The sequence below is a fragment of the Corvus kubaryi genome, unplaced genomic scaffold (genome assembly GCF_017639235.1).
Source record: "Corvus kubaryi isolate FWS band 111438036 unplaced genomic scaffold, C.kubaryi_AGA036_p1.0 split1-131, whole genome shotgun sequence".
NCBI lineage: Eukaryota > Metazoa > Chordata > Aves > Passeriformes > Corvidae > Corvus > Corvus kubaryi.
The window spans coordinates 24,193,586-24,212,901 of NW_024582073.1; the positions used below are offsets into that span (position 1 = coordinate 24,193,586).

At 39.0% G+C, this 19,316-nt stretch overlaps 1 protein-coding gene across 9 annotated transcripts in view; it reads right to left on the bottom strand.

Annotated features, from left to right (window-relative positions):
- The window catches only part of NSD2 (nuclear receptor binding SET domain protein 2), a 99,668-nt gene that overhangs the window by 54,457 nt on the left and 25,895 nt on the right, over positions 1 to 19,316 (bottom strand). For 8 of the 9 annotated variants that reach the window (XM_042053199.1, XM_042053204.1, XM_042053198.1 and 5 more), the window contains one exon: positions 5,552 to 6,177. In XM_042053199.1, the coding sequence (XP_041909133.1) occupies positions 5,552 to 6,148 (597 nt within the window). In that variant the 5' untranslated portion in view covers positions 6,149 to 6,177. Of the gene's footprint in view, positions 1 to 5,551; positions 6,178 to 19,134; positions 19,158 to 19,316 lie in introns of those variants that run through there. The other variant, XM_042053200.1, reaches the window with a different exon arrangement.

Below are 19,316 nucleotides of genomic sequence, written 5' to 3' on the forward strand. Positions count from 1 at the left end.
AGTAATAAAACTCTTTCATTGTACTGCAACTGTTTAAGGTTGGTGCCTGCTTTGCTTTTCTCCTAATTCTTATCTCACAGAAGGAAAATAAGTAAGTAATGAATATTTTGAACCAAAACCACTACATTTAATTGGTGTTTCCGCCTGGTTTCGAACTCAACCCGCTACAATTAGTTATAATGAAAAATAATGAAATTGAGAACAATATAGAAATCATTAACAGGCCACTGTATGCATTCACAAGACATTTGTATTTTGAATGTCCTCTACTGTTCTGGTTCCTAATTCTCAAAAAGAAACAGCAGAACCCAAAGGGCATCGCAGTTCAGAAACAGGATGATACCATGAACTAGCATTCTGGAATGGCTTCTATAATATGTGGAACAACACTAGAACTGGCTAAGCTGAAATAAAAATAGATCAGGTTTGTGAGAAGTCTATATAACAATCAGTAACAGAAGTCCATGATCCCCATGTCTATTATTATGAGAGAATCCAGCAAAACGAGTAGGTAGCAAATTGAAAAAGAGCTGCTCTATTGCCCTGTTACTTAATGTCATGGATGCAAAAAGCTCACAATGGCTCAAAAAGAACCCGAGGTCTCCTTCCACGAATTTAGCCATCTACAGCCATTAAATACAGAGTCACCAGCTCCAGAAACCTCTGAGTCACAAACTGCTGGAGGCTGGATATATTCAAAAAGAGCATCACTCCATGATTTGCCATGTCTCTACCCTCCATAATGCCTCCTCCACTGAACCTCACCCCGAACTGAGGTGCTGTATTAAACGGCTCCTTGATCCAACTTGGTAGTGCTATTCTTAAGCAGTATTTTTGTCAACACTTCAAGATATTATTTCATACTTGATTTGGATTCTCCCACCAATGTCTTTATGGAGAGGGCAAAAAATGTATTTAAATAATACATATTGAGACAGCAGTTTCACACAGAAAGTGTACTTAATTCAGCCACTTTTACATACAAGAACAGGAAGTCTGGTATGGAAAGCCTGAACAAATACTCAGGCAATTTCTGCAATTAATTTTGTAGCCACTCTGAAAATACTCACAGCTTCTAATTTCCCCCCAAACCAGTATATTGCTGTATGCTTTTTGGTGCTTCTTAAAGAACAAGTAGTTCTTTAAGACACTTTTCCAATGAGGCATTAAGAAAAAACAATTTAAAGTTCTGAAGTAACAATTACTGCTGCACATCATGAACTGCTTAGCACTAACAAGTTCCCAAGGCTTAGCTAAACTTAATCCTTTAGTAAGGGCTAATGCAAAACAGTAGCTCAGAAACTCTTCCAAAAAGGGTAAGAAGTTATTTCTCTTGCTCCTGAAGGGATCAGCAAGAAGAGATTTTTAGGACTACTCCTTCTCCTTTGGGATCCTGGTGACATCAGCCAGATAGCCTGTGTTATCACTTGCCTGAAGACAGGATCTGATTTGACAGAACAGTCCATTAAAAAGGAAAACATAATTGAGTTCATTTTACCCTACAACTACAGATCCTGACTCCTGTGGTAGCTTAGCTGCACATTTTGTGACACGTACAGTAACTGTACTTTACCAGGAATTCCTAGCAACTGATAATAAGAAACAATCAAGTCCTTCCCCTGAAAACACATACTTATTTGTTTTTCTTTTTATTTTTGAAATTAAGACAAAACAAGCAATCTCTGGATCTGGCTGTACCATCTGCAACAGGATAATACAACATTTGATGAACTCCTTTCTCCAGTCTTACAAAGGGAGCTTGTTGCTTTGTGCTGGCCTCTACTGACAGATGCAAACATCAGAGCAGTATCATCACCTTCAGTGTCCCCAGCTTCCCATATTTAGTTACCACAGACACATACAAATTAGATGATCATCCTCAGATTGCTTCTGTTCTCCCCTTACTGGGTTTTTAAATCTTTGTCTGTATGTAGATATTGGATATAATGGAGCTGGCCAGAAGAGTTTTGTGAAGATGAAATGGCAACATAAACACATGACAAGGAGTAGTGGAATTACTCCAGCAATTTGCAGTTGCCCCCCATGTAGCTACTGCAAGGTCATTATAGGCCATATCCTGCAGAGAGAGAGAGTAAAAACCTGCCAAGTTTCTGTTATAATACTAGAAGAGAACTGCAAGAAAAGTGGATAGGAAGCTATATGGAAGGTATAATTTTTGGATCATGACATATATTACACAGCTGGAAACCTTACACTAGCAAGTAGAGCAGTGTGTGGACTTCCAGGTTTGTTCTGGACACAGTGCTGCTGCTTTTGTGAGCTACTGCACCCGTGCTGGGAAGCCAGGCCAGGAAACCCAGCCAAAAGGGTGAACTGCCACTTGTAGGCCCATCCCAGCTTCTGCAGAATGAGCTCCGATGTGCCAGGATCACATACTGGGCTGCTCCCAGGGTCAGAGAGCACAGACCTACCCTGGGACCGATGGCATGAGAGCTGCACATGTGTGTACTCTCTGTTTCCTGTACAGAAACTATGGATTCTCTAGGGATCAGACTCAGATTAATATATGAAATAAACCTCTGCCTTGCTCCTCCAAACAGGATTGCTTCACTTCTAACACAAGCAATGAGGAAGAAAATTTCATTCCTCACTGGTACGGAAAACAGTGACTTGAAAAGCAGTCAGGACAAAGTCCAGTCCCAGAGCACCCTGGCACGTGAGCAGCTACCAGAGCCCACGGGTCTGGCGTCGATTCAAACCCCCAACATAGGATATCCACCACCCATAACACAGACCATTCAGGAGTGCAGTGCTTTGGCAGTAAAGTTGCTAAACCAAGCCTTATCATGAGAGGCCTGGATTTTAAAGTGAACTTCTCAGGTGAAGAGATACTGGGGTGTAGGGAAGAAGGGTGAAAAGCAGGAGGGAAGGAGGAAAAGAGCCACAGGTTGTCCCATTTTATCTCCTTTACGCTGGGAAATGAAAGCATTACAGCTGTTTCCCAGAGGCCTGGAAAAGCTGGTGGTTATCAACAGAAATCTAACGTCAGAGCTGGGCAGATCACATTTATTCCCAGCTGAAAGCTAACTCACAGATAAAGTTTTAAATAGCCTTCATTTCTGTTAACAAAAAATGCCCAAACAAGAAGAACACCCAACAGCAGAGCACTGGAACATTTGTTACACGATATGCCTCTCACCTCAGTGCAATAGTAATCTGCTGTGTCCATCAGACAGATATAATTACCCTACACAAAAGGCAGTATTCAAACCATGGTGGTTTTTGCTAAATCAAAAGAGTAAGAGGTTGAACAACAAGAAATTGAGAGAGAAACCAGATGAAAAATAAAGCCAGACAAACAGGTTCTACATTAACATGTAACCTACAATAAACAGGTATCTGAGTGCAAAATTAATCAGTTTTTACTCCAAGGGTATTCACCTAATTTTCACTTTGCAGCCACAATCAGTTATATAAAACCACAGTATGATGCACTAACATTAAGGCTTTGGATGCTGGCCATGAAATAACAGCTAGAGTCTGAAACCAAAGAACACTGATAACTAAGCTATTACAGTTATTATCACAGAAAATGCATGTATGTCACAAGCCTGACACGTACATGTGGACAAACATTTGAACAATCTCCTTCACATGCTCCCTCATGTCTGGTTTTCCTTATTTTAAACCTGCACAGTTGCAAACCCTCCCTATGAGAGAAAGAAAAGCCCCAGTTTTTTACAACCAAGGAGTTATATCATAAAATAACATCTTGCGACCTTTAAATGCTTTTCCTTTTGACCTTTGAGCTTTGAAGTGCACTATGATAGGAAATAAAGAAGCCAGAAGCATGACCCTCTGTTTCAAATTCTCTGAAAAGAACAGGGCTGCAATATTGCAAGGTCTGAGATCAAGCAGGTGGTTGCCTTGATTCAGCAGTTTGGTAGCTCAGGGGTTTGGCACAGGAGCAAAAAAACCCTATCACTCACCAGCCACCAAGTCCCAACCACTCTGGGAAACAGCATTGTCAAGGTTTTCTCCTAATGATTTCTGCCCAAAAGACAACTCAAAGAAGCCAGATGAACCTTTCTTTTCATTTTAAATGAACTGCATACCAGGAAAAATTAAAGGCCACTCTTAATGGACAACCAGTGTAAAAGGCTTCAGAATAAACTGCATAGGTGGACATATTAAATATCACCGCCTCTTTCTAAAAAAAACAACTAACAAATCCACACAAATATGCTCCAGTTGTCAACGCTATTGAACATACCACCTTTTAGTCCAATATAGCCTCATTAACAATGAGCTGGACAAAGAATTACTCAAGCTATTGACTGCCCATACCTTTTACCTCTGAGTAATGATTCAGAAAAGTCTGAACCAGTTAGTGTTAAAACATTCTCCTTAAGAAAATTAAGGAAAACAAACTCTTTAACAACATTCTTGAAAACATCAGTATTGATAATTTTAGGATGAATTATACAGTCAAAGCATAAACAAATGATAAATATTTCTGATACCTAGAAACACATTTAACACAGTTCTGTGAACTCATTTATTATTTAGTTTTATTGAAAAGAACGGTAAATAAAATCAGCAATACAGCAGCTGTGTTTCCTCTCTGTATGTGTGACCTTGGGAGAAAGTAAGAATCAACAGTGCTGTGTTAATGGTAAGACTTAATGATCTTAGAGGTATTTTTCAACTCCCGATTCCATGATTAACTGCAGTTGACAGAAAACTGTAACATTCATTCTGTGTTTAAGGTGTGCAAACCCAGGACCTTTTAACAAGCCAAAGCATTCATTAACATTTACCATTGTTATACAACACCATTCTCAATTATTAACTGAGAAACTTAATATACATTGAAGTATCCCTGCTATGTAGGGTTTTTCCTCCGAGATAAAATTACTGCAAACCACATTCCTTTAAATGGAATCTAGCAACAAAAGCGAAATAAACGGGGAAAAGGGCTCCCAGCAGCATTCTTATTTACAACTTGGTAAGGCAAATTGAAAAAAGCAAAATATCCATTTCTGCCCATGTTTAAAAGAAGCAAAAAACAAATGAGCTTGACGACAAAATTAATGACACCAAATACAAGATCTAGATATTTTCAATAAAAACAAGCCACTAAGTTATAGCAAGCAAAACCAGCTCTTTTCAGATGACAAATATGCAGAGGGACTACATTCCAATTGCCAAAATCTGATGGCAAAGAGCCCAGCTGATCAGCCAACTGACTGCTGAGTACATTGTTCTTTAATGCAGAACCAGGAAAATTGCTACATGTCTCGAAGTTTCTGTTTCATACAACACATCCTTCCACATGCCCTGATTTGCTCTGGAGACTTACTTTACTGATACAGAAACAGAATTTATTGGGTATTCCTATCCTAGGGAAGAAACAGGGACCAGAACTAGAGTGCATTCTGTCCTTTACTGAGACAAAGAGAGTCACAGAAAATGACTCCCCATTCACGGGACGCACCTCCTAAATGCCTGAAGATGAGCATATGAACACTGAAATTCCAGTATGATTAACAAACTTAACAAAGGAGAGAATACATTAAAAAAGTACTACCTTCTTTTCAGTGGTGCTTGAAGTCTTTGATACTAACGCTGTTTCAACAAGACCCTGCTCAAGTAAGGAGTCATATTTTATGCTTCTTTTTCTGCTTCTCCTCTCCTTGTTTGCTGGCTTTTGTTCATTTTCCTCCGACTGGGACACATCAGCACCATTGTCTCCACAAATGGAGGATTCAAAAAGAGGCTTCCCATTCATGTAGGTTTTAGTGATTTTCAGCTTTATTTCTGGAGAGCCATTCTTGATAGGAGTAGTGTTAGCGGGTGTTCCAACTCCCTTTATTTCCTGGGGTTCAAAGCGCAGCTTGGCATCTTGGGCCCCGGACTCGCCATTAAACACCCGAGAGGTCAGATCTTTCAATTTATCAGCTGGAATAAATGGAAGAGTCTCATGGCCATTATATTTTTGCATGACACCTTCCTGTAGAGTGGCAGAAAGTTGTGCTTTGCCCAAGTAGACGGAACATTCACGATTCACTTCACAATTCTGAGGTTTCCCATTGGTATTTCCAAGGATCTCTGGTACCTGCTTCATTTTGATGTAGTTAATTTTTTGAGTTAACAGTTGAGAACTTCTTTTGATGCTAAAGTCCATTCAGCCCAGATGTTTCCAGTCTTACACTGCTATATTAAGACAAAAAGAAAATATTTTTAATAAGAAATGTCAAAAGTATTCCGATAGACGTCAGCACTAATATAAAACTTAATGTACTTCATTCAAGTTTTACTAAAAAAAGCTTTGTTTACAATCTTCACAACCAAAATGCCTCAGTACCTGTTAATATGCATTACAAAAAACGTCCAAGAAAAACATATCTATGAATCATCAATTTTATTGAATCAAAAGCAGAAAGCAAAATCACAGCTTTCATTTTAACCATCTGTTAACCATCTACAGCATGAGTCTTGCCCACAATAATTACACAAAGGTACTACACTATTTAAAACAAGTGAGAGTTAGACCTAGGATAATATCATTAATAACAAACCAGATGAGTTTATTTCCAAGAGGTTGTGCCAGCATAGAAACCTCAGGGGCTGTGCTCCTGTAGCACCTACACCATGGACAGCAGCATCACAAGCTTCCCTTCCTCACTCTACAGACATTCAATCTTCCATCATAAAACACCTCCTGCGGAAGCACTACAGCTCAGACAATCTCCAGACATATCCCAAAGCATTCTGGCTGTAAGAACGAATAAAGGGCAAGCCTTTTGGGCCAGGAACACCAGCCCAACTGGGAAACAGCTAATCCTTCAGGCCAGTGACCATACTGGTCAAAATTTAAATGATCAATGCTGTAATTTCAGATTTTTCATGATAACAGTATCATCTAACACCTACTTCTCATACAGACATCTGCAAACATGCAGCAAGCTAAAACTGCACAACTTGCTGCCCTAGATAGGTTCTCCAAGGGTTCTAAAAGCTAACCCTGCCTATTTCTACATTATGTCATTGTAGCACACAAATCAATCTGGCAGAATGATTCCTTTGTGCTCCTAGACCAGACAAGATTATTTCAGTTTTTAAAATTCACATGCACAGATTCTTCATACTACCAGGTCCAGTATATACATGATATAGAAAAATACACCATCATAAATATTATGAAAGCTCATCACAATCATCACTATATCCATGCTCAAGGTAACCAATTTCATATATGATTAAGTCCAAGCATTGTCACATCGAATCAACATTTCATCCAATCTAGTCTCATGTGCTTCCAAAAAAGTGCAGTAAAACACATGCTAAGTAACTATTGAATTGTCAGTTGCTATGGAAGAAATCACTTCTGAATCGCACCACCTTGTTTATTAATGCACATGGTTATAATGCTTACAACTGGCATATTCCTCCAACTTGCATTTTTGATACCTCTACATCAGGAATAGCAATGTAAACATGTTCATAACTGAGCACTGCTGAAGCCTGGCCAAACTTCTTAAGGATGTCAAGCCTGAATTCAAAGCAACTGACAAACATGAAACCTTTTTAATTACAAAGATGCAGAAAAAAAAATTAAAAATCATAACTCCATCACTCCCTTAGCAAATGTTCCCATATCCCTAACATGCTGCTCTAAAATATCTACAAGATAAAGGGTATCTATCCACACAAGCTATATAGCCTCATTTGAGAGACGAAAACCATTCTTGTTCCAGGCACAAACAGTAGGCTGAAAATCTGGCATTAAACAAGGTAAGAAGAGCAAGTGTACCTGAACTCCAAGTGAATCTGCAAGAGAAATGGTTCTAATCTTTCTTTAGTCAGATGAAATTTGAATTACCAATAAAATCTCTCGTAAAATGAGTAGGAAGCAGCCAACTACGTCAACTCTTAAGAGGAATCAGAGATAAAAGGCAACGCAAAACTCTACTAGAACAGAATAAATGACTAAACCAAAAGAGAATTCATGTCCTTTCACAACATCTTCTCTGAAAACATGGACATGAGGCAAACTCTCAACCCAATTAATAATATGACAGTGTTTCAAGCTGTGATTCAGCAGATCTAACTGAAATCTTATTTCGCCTAAGGAACAAATAGTAACAAATTCTATAAATCTCTAGGCAAAAGGCAAACCCACTGGGAAACATTACACTTACAGTTACGGAGTGCAAATCTCCTTAAAAAAAAAAAAACTAAACAAAACAAAACCAAACCAAACAACCAAAACACCGAACTGTTGCTAAATCTGTACTTCCTTCCCAGGGATTCTTACCAGAGTAAGGCAGAGATTTGCTTTGGGCATGTAAATTCCGAATTCCGTCCGTCTGAGGCAGCAGAGCGGCTTCGCGCGGCCGCAGCGCCCCCCAGTGGGTGCCGGGCTCGGCGCGGCTCACCCCGGCCGAGGAACAGTTTTTAGGATGGCTCCATTAGCTGCTTATCAGGGTATGGATTTCTGCATCGGGCCACCTGCGTTTTGTCACCCAGAATTTCTTTTGTGCTGCTTAATAATAATTCTTACTCTCATCACATACTTCTTTAAGCTACAAAGCCATCAAGCTTGAGGCACACCTCCAAAAAAGCAGTAAATAATCCAGTTAGACTGTATTACTGGTGCAGTCAATCTCAGGACACTGGATGAATTAAAATAGATATCTTAAGATTTCAAAACATAAAAATCGCCACAGTCACAGAATAACTTAGGCTGGAAGGAATTTCCTCAGATCATCTATTCCAACTCCTTGCTTAAGCCAGATCAAACTGTTCAAGGCCTTGTCTGAAAAATGACCAGTGGGTAACTATGTGAAATGCTACGGCTTAAAGAAATCAAGTAATTCTCTTCCTAGCTAATAAACCTAACAGTACTCATGCCATATCACAAATGAAAAAAAAAAAAGAAGACCAATAAAGCCATGCAGTGAAAGACCCTGAACTTCTAGGAGTTACCTTGATTTGCCTAATCCATCTGAAGATACATAGATTTCAAGAACTTCAGTGAGTGAAGGTTCAGTTAATGATTCTCACTAATAGAGGTCACTAAAAACAGCCGAAAGCACTGAAAAAGGCTCCTCAAATCACTGGAGCCTAGAGACAACAAATCCAGGAGTAATACTGGTAAAAGGAAGTTAACATACCCAGGACAACAGTAAATGGGAAAATGAAGCCGAAGGCAGTAATTTGAGACTGTAAGATATCACAGCCAGCAGATACAGATTATAAAACATGGAAAATGGACCACATTTGTACAAAGATTTAATAGAACCAAGTGAGTAGAGGCTTAAAGTAAGAGGCAGAATAATGGGCTATGACAGCAGATGTGAGTACCTTTAAGAAAACATAATCCCACCGAGGAGATGAGACATGTAGACAGTAATTTACAGGTTAATCATCATCCCTAGAACAATCAGTGGGATGGAAATTATTGATATACATCTTAATCTTCCTTGCAATAAATAAGCTACATTGTGGGGTCTGGTTAAATGAAAGTTAGCAAATCTACACAGGGGAATAACAAAGGGTTTCAGGAAAGAAGATCAAAATTAAAGCCAAGTACATTTTGCACCACCTTTACTATAGAAAACTTCATGGTAACACCATAAGGAAGAAAAAGGACCAGGCCCTTTATGAGAAGAGGACAACAGAACAGAAAAGAAGGGGTGAGGAGAAAATAACCATCAACAGATAACCAAGCAGTGCTGCTGTGAGTTTGGAATTAATGCAAGGAGATCTAGAAGACAAGACACGAAAGAATGAAATAAGATAGATCACAGACAAGATCTGGTTGATTCAAGTTGTACGAGTAAGGTCCTGAAGCAGCTGAGCATACAATTAGATTTGGTAGCTAAATTCAAGTGCTCTCATGCTGGACCACCATATCACACAGAAGCAAAAGCAATCCCTTATCTTTTTCTAGATGACTCTGTATCTATTGAAAAGGAAAATGGGGGGAGGGCAGGGAAAGGAAGGGGACAAAAGCACCACACGCTAGTAGCGGCTAATGAGCTTAAGCCAGTGTCGTCCCATATTGAATGTCTGGTGACCCAACAAGTACCATTTTGATTAACAAAGGGGAAAAAACCATTATAACCAGGAGTCTGCTGAATAAACATGGTATTTTGGCTTGTGAACAAACAGTTTTCAGTATGCAAAAGAAGATTTCTTATCAGACGAAGGTCTCTAAAATTTTTAAGCATATAATGACAACTGGACAATCCTTGCAGTGGCTTTGTACACATTTTCAAACTAAAAGAACAGGTTCTATATAAGGCAAACTATCTTGCAGACATTTTAAATCACGTATTAATTACTTGAAAGTTCTTCATCTGACAGGAATCATGAGCCAAATACAGTTACTGTGCATGTCAGATTCCTCCTTCACTGTCCAGGCCACTATCATTTATGTGATATTTATTAGTCATTTCTTCCACATCTGCTGTAATTTCAGGGATGCTTTTCTGGTGTGTCAGAAATAATGGAGTACTCCATTCCTTCCAATTCTGCCAAAGGGAGTGAACTCAGTAAGTAACCATCAACAAGCATCTCTATTAAATACCACTTTTGTTTTGTCTATGGGTTTTCTTACTCTGGTGAATTACTTGCGGCAGGCACAGGGAGGTGGGGGAAAGAAGGGGAGGAAGACACACCTCAACACAAATTCACACTAAGACAACTTTATCCACAAAAGCTATTTTTATTACCTACAAATCAGGCTTTCAGCTGGCACTAAAAAGCTAATAGATGGCTGCTGCTTTTTTGTGTTAAGATTGCTTTCTGTTAAGTGCTCTTTATTGCCTCATCAATTTTAAGACAAAAGGTTATTCCTATTTTCAGATCAGAAGGAGAGAAAATACTTAAAGAGATTAAGAAGGTTACAACACATTTTTGCTAATACATTTGAAAACTTGAGGATGCTTACTCAGATTATCTTGTATAAAACCCCTAAAATATCAAATAGGAGTTGATATTTACAGTCGTGTAGTACACTGTAACTGTTCTTCACCATATTAAAACAGTGAAAAATTACTGCAGGATCTAAACAGAATCTTATTTTAGAAGAAAACACAACTAAAAATTGCATTGCAAGTTTGCCAAAAGTTGTCACAAACCAGTTCTATCCAGAAAATTCAAAAGCATTATCTCTTTACTGTAGTAGCTGAGATAGAACTGAAAATAAATACACCAAACCTTTCTAAAAATTTACCATGAGTCTTAGGAAAGTAAAACGAAAGCATTCGTCCAAAGGAGATGATTTTTAATGTAAAAGCACCTGAAGTAAAGACTTCATTAATCTTGCAGTAAATATAACAAGATAAAGCACATTTTCAAAACTCTGTGAAAAAATTTAGTGTACTTACAGTTGCACTTACTACCCAGTATTACCTGCCACCAAATATTTTTCTTGGGGGAAAAAAAAGTATCCATCTTTTTTGGATTTGCTTTGTTTCCCTCGATGAATAAAATTTCAGAACTTTAATGTCACAGCCTATTTTCATGAACCTAAACAAGTACTTACTGCCTTCTTATCAAGACAATAGGCAATACCAACTTGTACACTTAAGAACTGTAGAATGGAAAGTCATTTCTTCCCTTTAAATGCCACTCGCTACAGCAGAAAGCAAGCTTACAAAATGGATGGACCTGACTTCTTGCTCTTCCTCAGGAAAAGCTTTTGCAACCAACCCTTTTCTGAGGACAAGGCTACAAGATTCGGTAAGAGAATTCCTCCCCATCAGTTCCTTCTCTTTAAAATTGAAGAAATATTTTTTTCCACTGCTGCAGGAATTTAAAGTTGTCAGTTCCACTCCTGCTGCTGGAGGTGGGTGAAGCAATGAGATGGATTTGAGTAAAATCAAATTCTTCTAAGATGTCGTAATTCTGTCTGAAGAGAAACTGCAGATACCACTGTGGTGGGACCACAGATGAAATAGAAAAGAATGGCTTCTCCTCTGCACATAAGCAGGGAGGAACACTGGTGCGTAAAATGGTAGGAACTAATGGATATACCAACAATATTTAATAAGTACTAAAAGGCAGCCCCCAAACCGGAGACTTTTCTGTGTCCTGGAGAGCTCCAAAGGGAATGATCCCTTCTCTAGCAAAATAGGACTCACCAATTCAGTACCTCCTCAGTTTAGGTCTTTGCTCACCAATGAAATGATGTCTCTCTCTGTCTTTCAGGTGGGCCAGAGTTGTGCAGCTGGCATCTATGTAGCTTGGGAACAAAGAACCAAACACAATCTCAAACAGCTCAGCACTATGACGCAGAGTTCCTTATTTATACTGCTTTTTCACCTGTCTAACACTAGTTTAATTTCCCACACCTTTTTTAATCCCACCGCCTTTTTTCGTCAGCATCCTACCTCTACTCCTTGCACCACACTTTCAGGATCTGGATCCTCTCGCTTACATAATATTCACTGCAGCAGATAAACACACTATAATCTGTTTCCTCTTCACTGTGGCCATTGATTCTGCTCTTATTCCCATATGTAGTTGTGGCAGCACAACAGCTGCCTGAAGCTTCACCATGAGAATCATGAAAATTTCTGATTGTGCAAATTCTGAGGGAATTCAAGGAAGGGAAGATCAAATCTGGGATGACACCACAAAATGTTGTAAGTAACGAATCAAACTGCAGCATTAACAAAATGCTATCTGCTACACCTCTACAGAAGTCGTTTCCCAGATCTGACTAGGACAGCAACTAACTTTAATCCAGAGGCTACAATCATTTTGCCTAGACCCTGACAAGTCTGCTGTCTTTGTCTATCACAGCATTAAAACCTGTTCATCCAAGTGGGTGCATTTAAATGCCAGAAGCACACCTGGTGCACAGGAATCATTCTAAGAAGCAGCAGTGACACTGGTGATACATGAGGCTTTGCCAACACTATGAAGGCCCAGCTGTACGTACACAGAGAGGACATAGTAATCCTAGAGCAGTATTTGGCCACATCTTCTGTTGCTTACAGAAGCAGCAACACATTGCACTGATAATGGACCTCTCTGATGTGGACAGGTAGTGTGTACAAACAGAAGATTTCTTTCACCCAGTACATTCAACTTCACATCCCATAGCATTAGGTAAAGATCTGGAGGGTAAAGTTTGCAGGTAATTAATTAAGACTCCACAGCACTACAGAATTTTACTTACAGATACGCACCATTCACCAAAAACTGCACATATCCACATCTGAACAAGGTAACTGTCTGTAACATAATCCTGGCCATACTTTGCTAATTCTGATCTACTTCACACAGACCATAACCATTTACATGCAACTACATTAATAATTCTATCAATGTATTACCTTGAAGCAAAACACACACACAGAGGGAACTGGCAGATGTATGCCAGGAACACTCAAACAAGGCCTGAGACTTCAAACATTAGACACTCTTCAAACAAATCCAAATACTTGCTACAAAGTGGCCTTTCTCATTTGGACATTACTTGGAAGTATTTCCCTGTGCTGGAGCTTTACCATACTCCTGCCAAAATGCATTACCACCATTCTCAGGGTTCTTAATTCCTTTCTTATTTCTTTTGCTACATCTACATCAAAAATCTCTCAGAAAGTGATTAGTGTAACTGTTACAGGTGGAGGTCTGGAATTTGAGTTTTAAGTTTCTGTAGATATAGCGTACCTTACCCATTCCACTTGGAGACAGAAAGATAATACAATTCCCTGTCTAACAAACCAATTCCTTCTTGTCCACTTTCCAAAACTTCTGCATAGAGAGGTTTGCAGTGGGTATCTCTTGCAATTTTCTGCTTTCCTTTCAGCACAGTACCAGCTTTGTGCACTACTTCACTGTCTTATCAAATTTAGTTCTTTGGACAAATTCTGTTGTACATACTTCTCATGGGAAAATCTAGTTCTGACTGTAGAAGTAAGTAGTGTTGAGCAATTTTAGTTGCTCACCTTACTTGCAGAGTTTCTGAAGGCTCAGCTATCACTACCATTTTGAGCCAAGCTTTCACCTGATGAATAGGTAGTGCACATGCACTTTCTACTACACATTTTAAGACTGGAACTTGTTTTTAGCACAACGGCTGAATTTCAGTCACATTCCACATTTAATCCCAGCATTTGTTTCTAGTTTGTTCAGGAGTGCTACTATAAAGCAGCTTCTGATAGTCTGCATTTTACACTCACAAAAAAATCACAACATTAATTTCATTCTGAAGTATTTGATTGAAAGTTGTTGGCAACCACTCCATATAGGGAAATGATCCATATTCATATATCTTTCACCCTACACTGCTCTACAAGGTTCATACTTTGGCTTAAATCCCTCTGGCTTTACTATCAGCCTAGAATCTAGGCATTCTTTACTACAGAGATAACTCCCCAGTTTAGATGTTTCTGAGAGCCAGTGCAGTCAGGATCTTTGCTCCGATGGCATCCCACCAAGGCCGGCAAGTTCCACAATTGATTTATCTGATACATGATCTTGGGAACCTCAGCTCCACAGACTAACCCACGCCACAGCAGGAACATTTATGCTTCTGCTTACTAGAATGAATAAGTATGTGAAATGGGTCCCAAACACCATGACAGAAGGCTGTATTACTGCATATTCTTTCTAATGCTTCTTTTATTCTTTAATCAGTAGCTTTTCAAAATATTTCAAATTACATTCAAATAATATTTCTAATGAGATCTTCCCTAACCTCAGCCTTTTCTCTTGAAAATATTTTTGTCACAGAATATCTATCTTCTGCTCCTTGGTCTATCTCTTGTTTACTATGGCAGGACTCAAGAGAACAGAACAGAACTCACTTGTGTTATGTTTTTTGACTTTGGCAAAGAAAACATGGAATTCTGATCTTAGCCCTCAAGGCCAAATATGTTTGAAGATGATTTGTATACCCTGAGCTTGGCTCAGCTGGTTGCAGCATGGTGCTACTAACCCCTACGTTGTGGATTCATTCCCTATACAGGCCATTCACTTCAGTGCTGGACTCAATGGTCCTAGGGGGGTCTCTTCCAACTCAGAGCATTCTGTGATTCTGTATAAAACACATTTTTTTATGTGTATTTTAGCATGGATGTGAGATTCTAATGTTTTAGTATTTTGTACAAGGCACAAGCCAAAGAGGTTTCACAAAGGCAGTTAAATGGTCATCTTTGTCAGCCAACAGAACAAGACATCCATGTGCTCCTCCAAAGAGACACAGAAAACCAACAGTATCCTTCACAGACAGCAGAGGAAAAATCTTAAAGCTTCTATGAAAGTCAAGTTCAATAATACATCATGCTGCAGTTTTCCAGTCATTCACCACCTATGTATCCTTACCCCAAATAGGAATGTAAAATAGCTCCAATTTGTGCTGGGAAGCTGAATACCAAAGTTCAAAAGAAGATCAAATTGCTATCTTGCACCAAGATAAAAATAGGACAAGTTTAAAAGGATGGGAACAAAACTAGAAACAGAGCCATCACCTGTTGAGGAATCCTTGCAATTTAAAACATGCTTTAAGTCTCTTATATATTTTACTGGTGTCACAGTAAGTCAAATATGAGAACCTGCATCAGTGGTGCCCCAGGGCAAAGTCATTTTGCCCAACATATGAAAACTCTGAAGTACATTAGGTTAGTACTTCACTTTTCCATACTCACTAAGTGCAATTTGACTGCTGTTAAACATTCAAAAACATTTTCAAGCCCCTACTTTCCACATGTAGCTCATCACACCACGGTACCATAAGAACAACTTCTGTGCAATGGTATTATTTCTTAACATTAGCAAGGTTAGTAGAAACCTTGCTTTTGGTTCAACCATGATTCACAGGTATTTGTTCACTGCACACAAAATACAGTTTAAAAAATTCAGTTTATGGTATAATCTACTGTATTCTTTGGACAGAAGTTGCTTAATGAATGTACCAGAGAGTCCATAAATTACCTGGTGCTAAAGTTTAGAGTTACTTGTCAGGAAGGTTAATGCATAGTCCACCATGCATTACTTATCATCACAAGGCATTAATATATATTAGTATATATTCCTGCTCATCATGAACTTTGAGTATTTTTGTAGCTTGCTATTCAACCCAAAGGGCAGCAGAATAGAGTACGGTCTACATTCTCCTTCTACACATTCCAAAAACTTCTCTTCCTGCTGATGCTAGAAAATATAAATTAACTGTTATAGATGTCACCAAATTTGATAAAAACACTAAAAATAACAGCTGATGTATCATTTTAGTAATTTCTGTCAGTGTAAAATGACAGGAAAAAGGCAAATATATTTATACAGCTATCTCCAATGACTGCAGGTCATAGAGAAGCTAATTTGAAGGCACAATGAAAGGAGAATTTAGGTAGTTTCTCTCTTTTCCTTCAAAACTGTTCTCAGAATCAAAATCTTCCAAGTAACTAGTAACTGTATAAAATAGCTGACTGGCCCATTCAAACAACTACATAAATTTACAACCAGCAGGGTGACTACTGACACATCAACAAGGCTGTCCTTACCAGCCCCCTTTCTCCCAAGTGCTCCACAATTATGCACCAAAGGAAACTTGGACTCAAGCTCTGATGAGAAATTATTTTCTCTCTTGACTTCATCACCTGACCACCTATCCTGGGGCCATGTTCCATCTCCACTTCTCATTTACACAACCAAGATTCCAGTACATCCTTGGTGAAGACATTTCTGAAAGCTACAGCCTAACTGGAAAGCGATGTTCCCTAGAAACACAGGACTTACCGATCCACTTAGATCCACTTGAGATGGGACTTTGGGCAACCTGGTCTCGTGAAAGGTGGCGGTGGGGGGGCGCGGAGCTAGATCATCTTTAAAGTCCTTTCAAACCCAAACCATTCTCTGATTCTATCATCTCCATTCTTCCTTCATCCAAAGACTAGATTTGGGAATTACAGCAGATCTATCACATCTACTCAACCGTAAGGCCATTTTAATTCTCTTTGCAGGAAAATAATGAAAGAGCTCAAATAGTATAGCCACAAACACAGCACTAAAACATGCAGTCACCACCATCCACTGCATTATTATCCCCACCCAAGTCCCACCCAAGCACTTCTTTACTGATGCCTGATTACTGACTGCTAGGGAATCTGTTGTTTCCAGCAATACCACTTAGTGGATGCTTCTCACTGTGCAGCACACTGCTCCCGAGGTTTAAGTTTTTTCTCCCAAAAAGGCCAGGCCCTTTACCTTGCTCTATACAGGAATTACTTGCTATTTTCATGCATTAAACCATCTTCTGTGCTTAAAACCTAAGAAATGTCGTGTCGTTATGTAAGCAGGAATGACCAGTGGTGACCAAAATGCTGCAAGAATTCTGCCTGTATCTTCTCCTCACACACTAGATCCTTGATGCAGGAATCCCAGTGGAGCTGGTGAACATTTATGCATGCGGAGCCCCAATGCAGTCAATGGGCTTTGATCGACCACAAGGAAACACTCGCATTTATCAGCCTGGAGAAACAAGACCTCGCTTGGGAAATGTACTGACACGGGTGAAACAAAAAGCAGGCTCAGTGCAAAAGTGAGAGGTGAAAGGGCCGCAAATAATGGGACACTGAAAAACAATCTCTTCTTGCGATTCCTTTGCTATTTTATTAGTGCAATATTTTGGACACAAACTCACATGTATGCTTATATTCACCACCCAGATACTAGAAAGCCATCCATCAGCAGTCATTTTCACTTCCAGTCTAAACCAAAGCAGAGTTGGTTTTGCTGTAATATCCAGTCTACTGCATGCAGGCAGTAATTTAAATGCAATAATCTCACCTGCAAAACTACCAGTGGCTTCAGAAAAGGAACGTAAGACTACAGACAGTAAACCACAATTTTTTTCTATTCTCACCAGCCATGTGTTGGATTCATTTTGAACTAAAAAGCAATATATTTTATTATTATTTTCCATCTTCCAGACTACTTTAAATCTATATCCTTAAAGTATAATGACTTCATTTCTTCTGACATTTTCAAATAATATTTGATGAAGTAGTAGGTTTTACTGTACTTTTAATATCTGGATTTTTCCAAGCATGTATGAGGGTGGATAGTCCTATAACCTTCACAAGAACTAGCCATACAGTCTCCAGGAATATTTAGAGTCTTTATATTCACATACTGAAAAAATCTGTCAGATTTTCTGATGGTTGCATACTAAACAAAAATCCCTGTATGATTTAATACATGGGATATAGATAGTTACAGAAGCAACCAAAAATTGCATACACTGTAAGTACTGAGCCCTGAGTAGCCCTGCAAAACAGTGGTTTAATTTAATTATTTCATCCAACAGTCAAATAATCCACAGTCAAATTTGCCACACTGTGAGACTGAGGAGTTTATTAAGGTTGGTAAGTTGCATTTCCTGAGCAAAATTCCCACAGCAAACAAGCAAATAATAGCTTCAGCAATAAGTCTACAGATATCCTACTAACATATGAACATTTTGGTAAAGAACCAATTTATTTTTGCAGCTGAAGCCACACTTTTCCATGTGTAAGGAATTTTAGTAACCATATATATGTATGTCTGCTTAAGTCACCAGCAACGACTCCTGGCAAAATCTATTACAAACTTCACTGCCGCCCTAGTGTTTACCTTCCCTGGATGTATGCAAAGGCTAAAAGCCAAACATATCTTCCTTCTTTTTTCTTTTTTTTTTTTTAAGCAGACCTATTTAGCTTACTCAGTGTGGGCAGCACTAGCTCCTAAATTTAACAATCATTATAAACCAATTTTAATGCAAATGCCAATAAGAAAATATTCACACTCACAAAATACATGGGTAATGACTGATACCCGCCTCTTGCTTGCCTTGGATCTGTTAGCAAGAAGACCATTTTCTCTGAAATCTGTTTAAATATGGTGTTTACCATCTCTGTACTTGTACTAGTGTTTACTCCTCCTTTCAGCCGACATATTTTAAAAAAAGCCAAAACCAAAAAGCAAGTATAAATACGTTCAAGAAGTATGGCAAATTCCCTTCTCCACCCCCAGAGCAGTAAAGCCACAGCAGATGAGCTGTAACTATGGCCTTGGGAATACAAGTTCCCCAGGCTCTTTTACCACACAAATATCAATTCAAGTTACAAGAGCCCTATCCTCTTATACTTAATGAAGATTGAGCCAACGAACCCGCACGCCTTCGCAGGAATGTTTTCTTTCCGTTTTCCTAACAAGGCTCTCCTCCCATACCGGTCCAGGATGGACTGCAGAAGGGTGTAAGTAGAAGGATCATCACACCAGTGTTTAGTGGAGGAATAAATCAAACATGGCTTCCCCCTCCATACATTTCCAGAGTTACATTCACTCCTGCG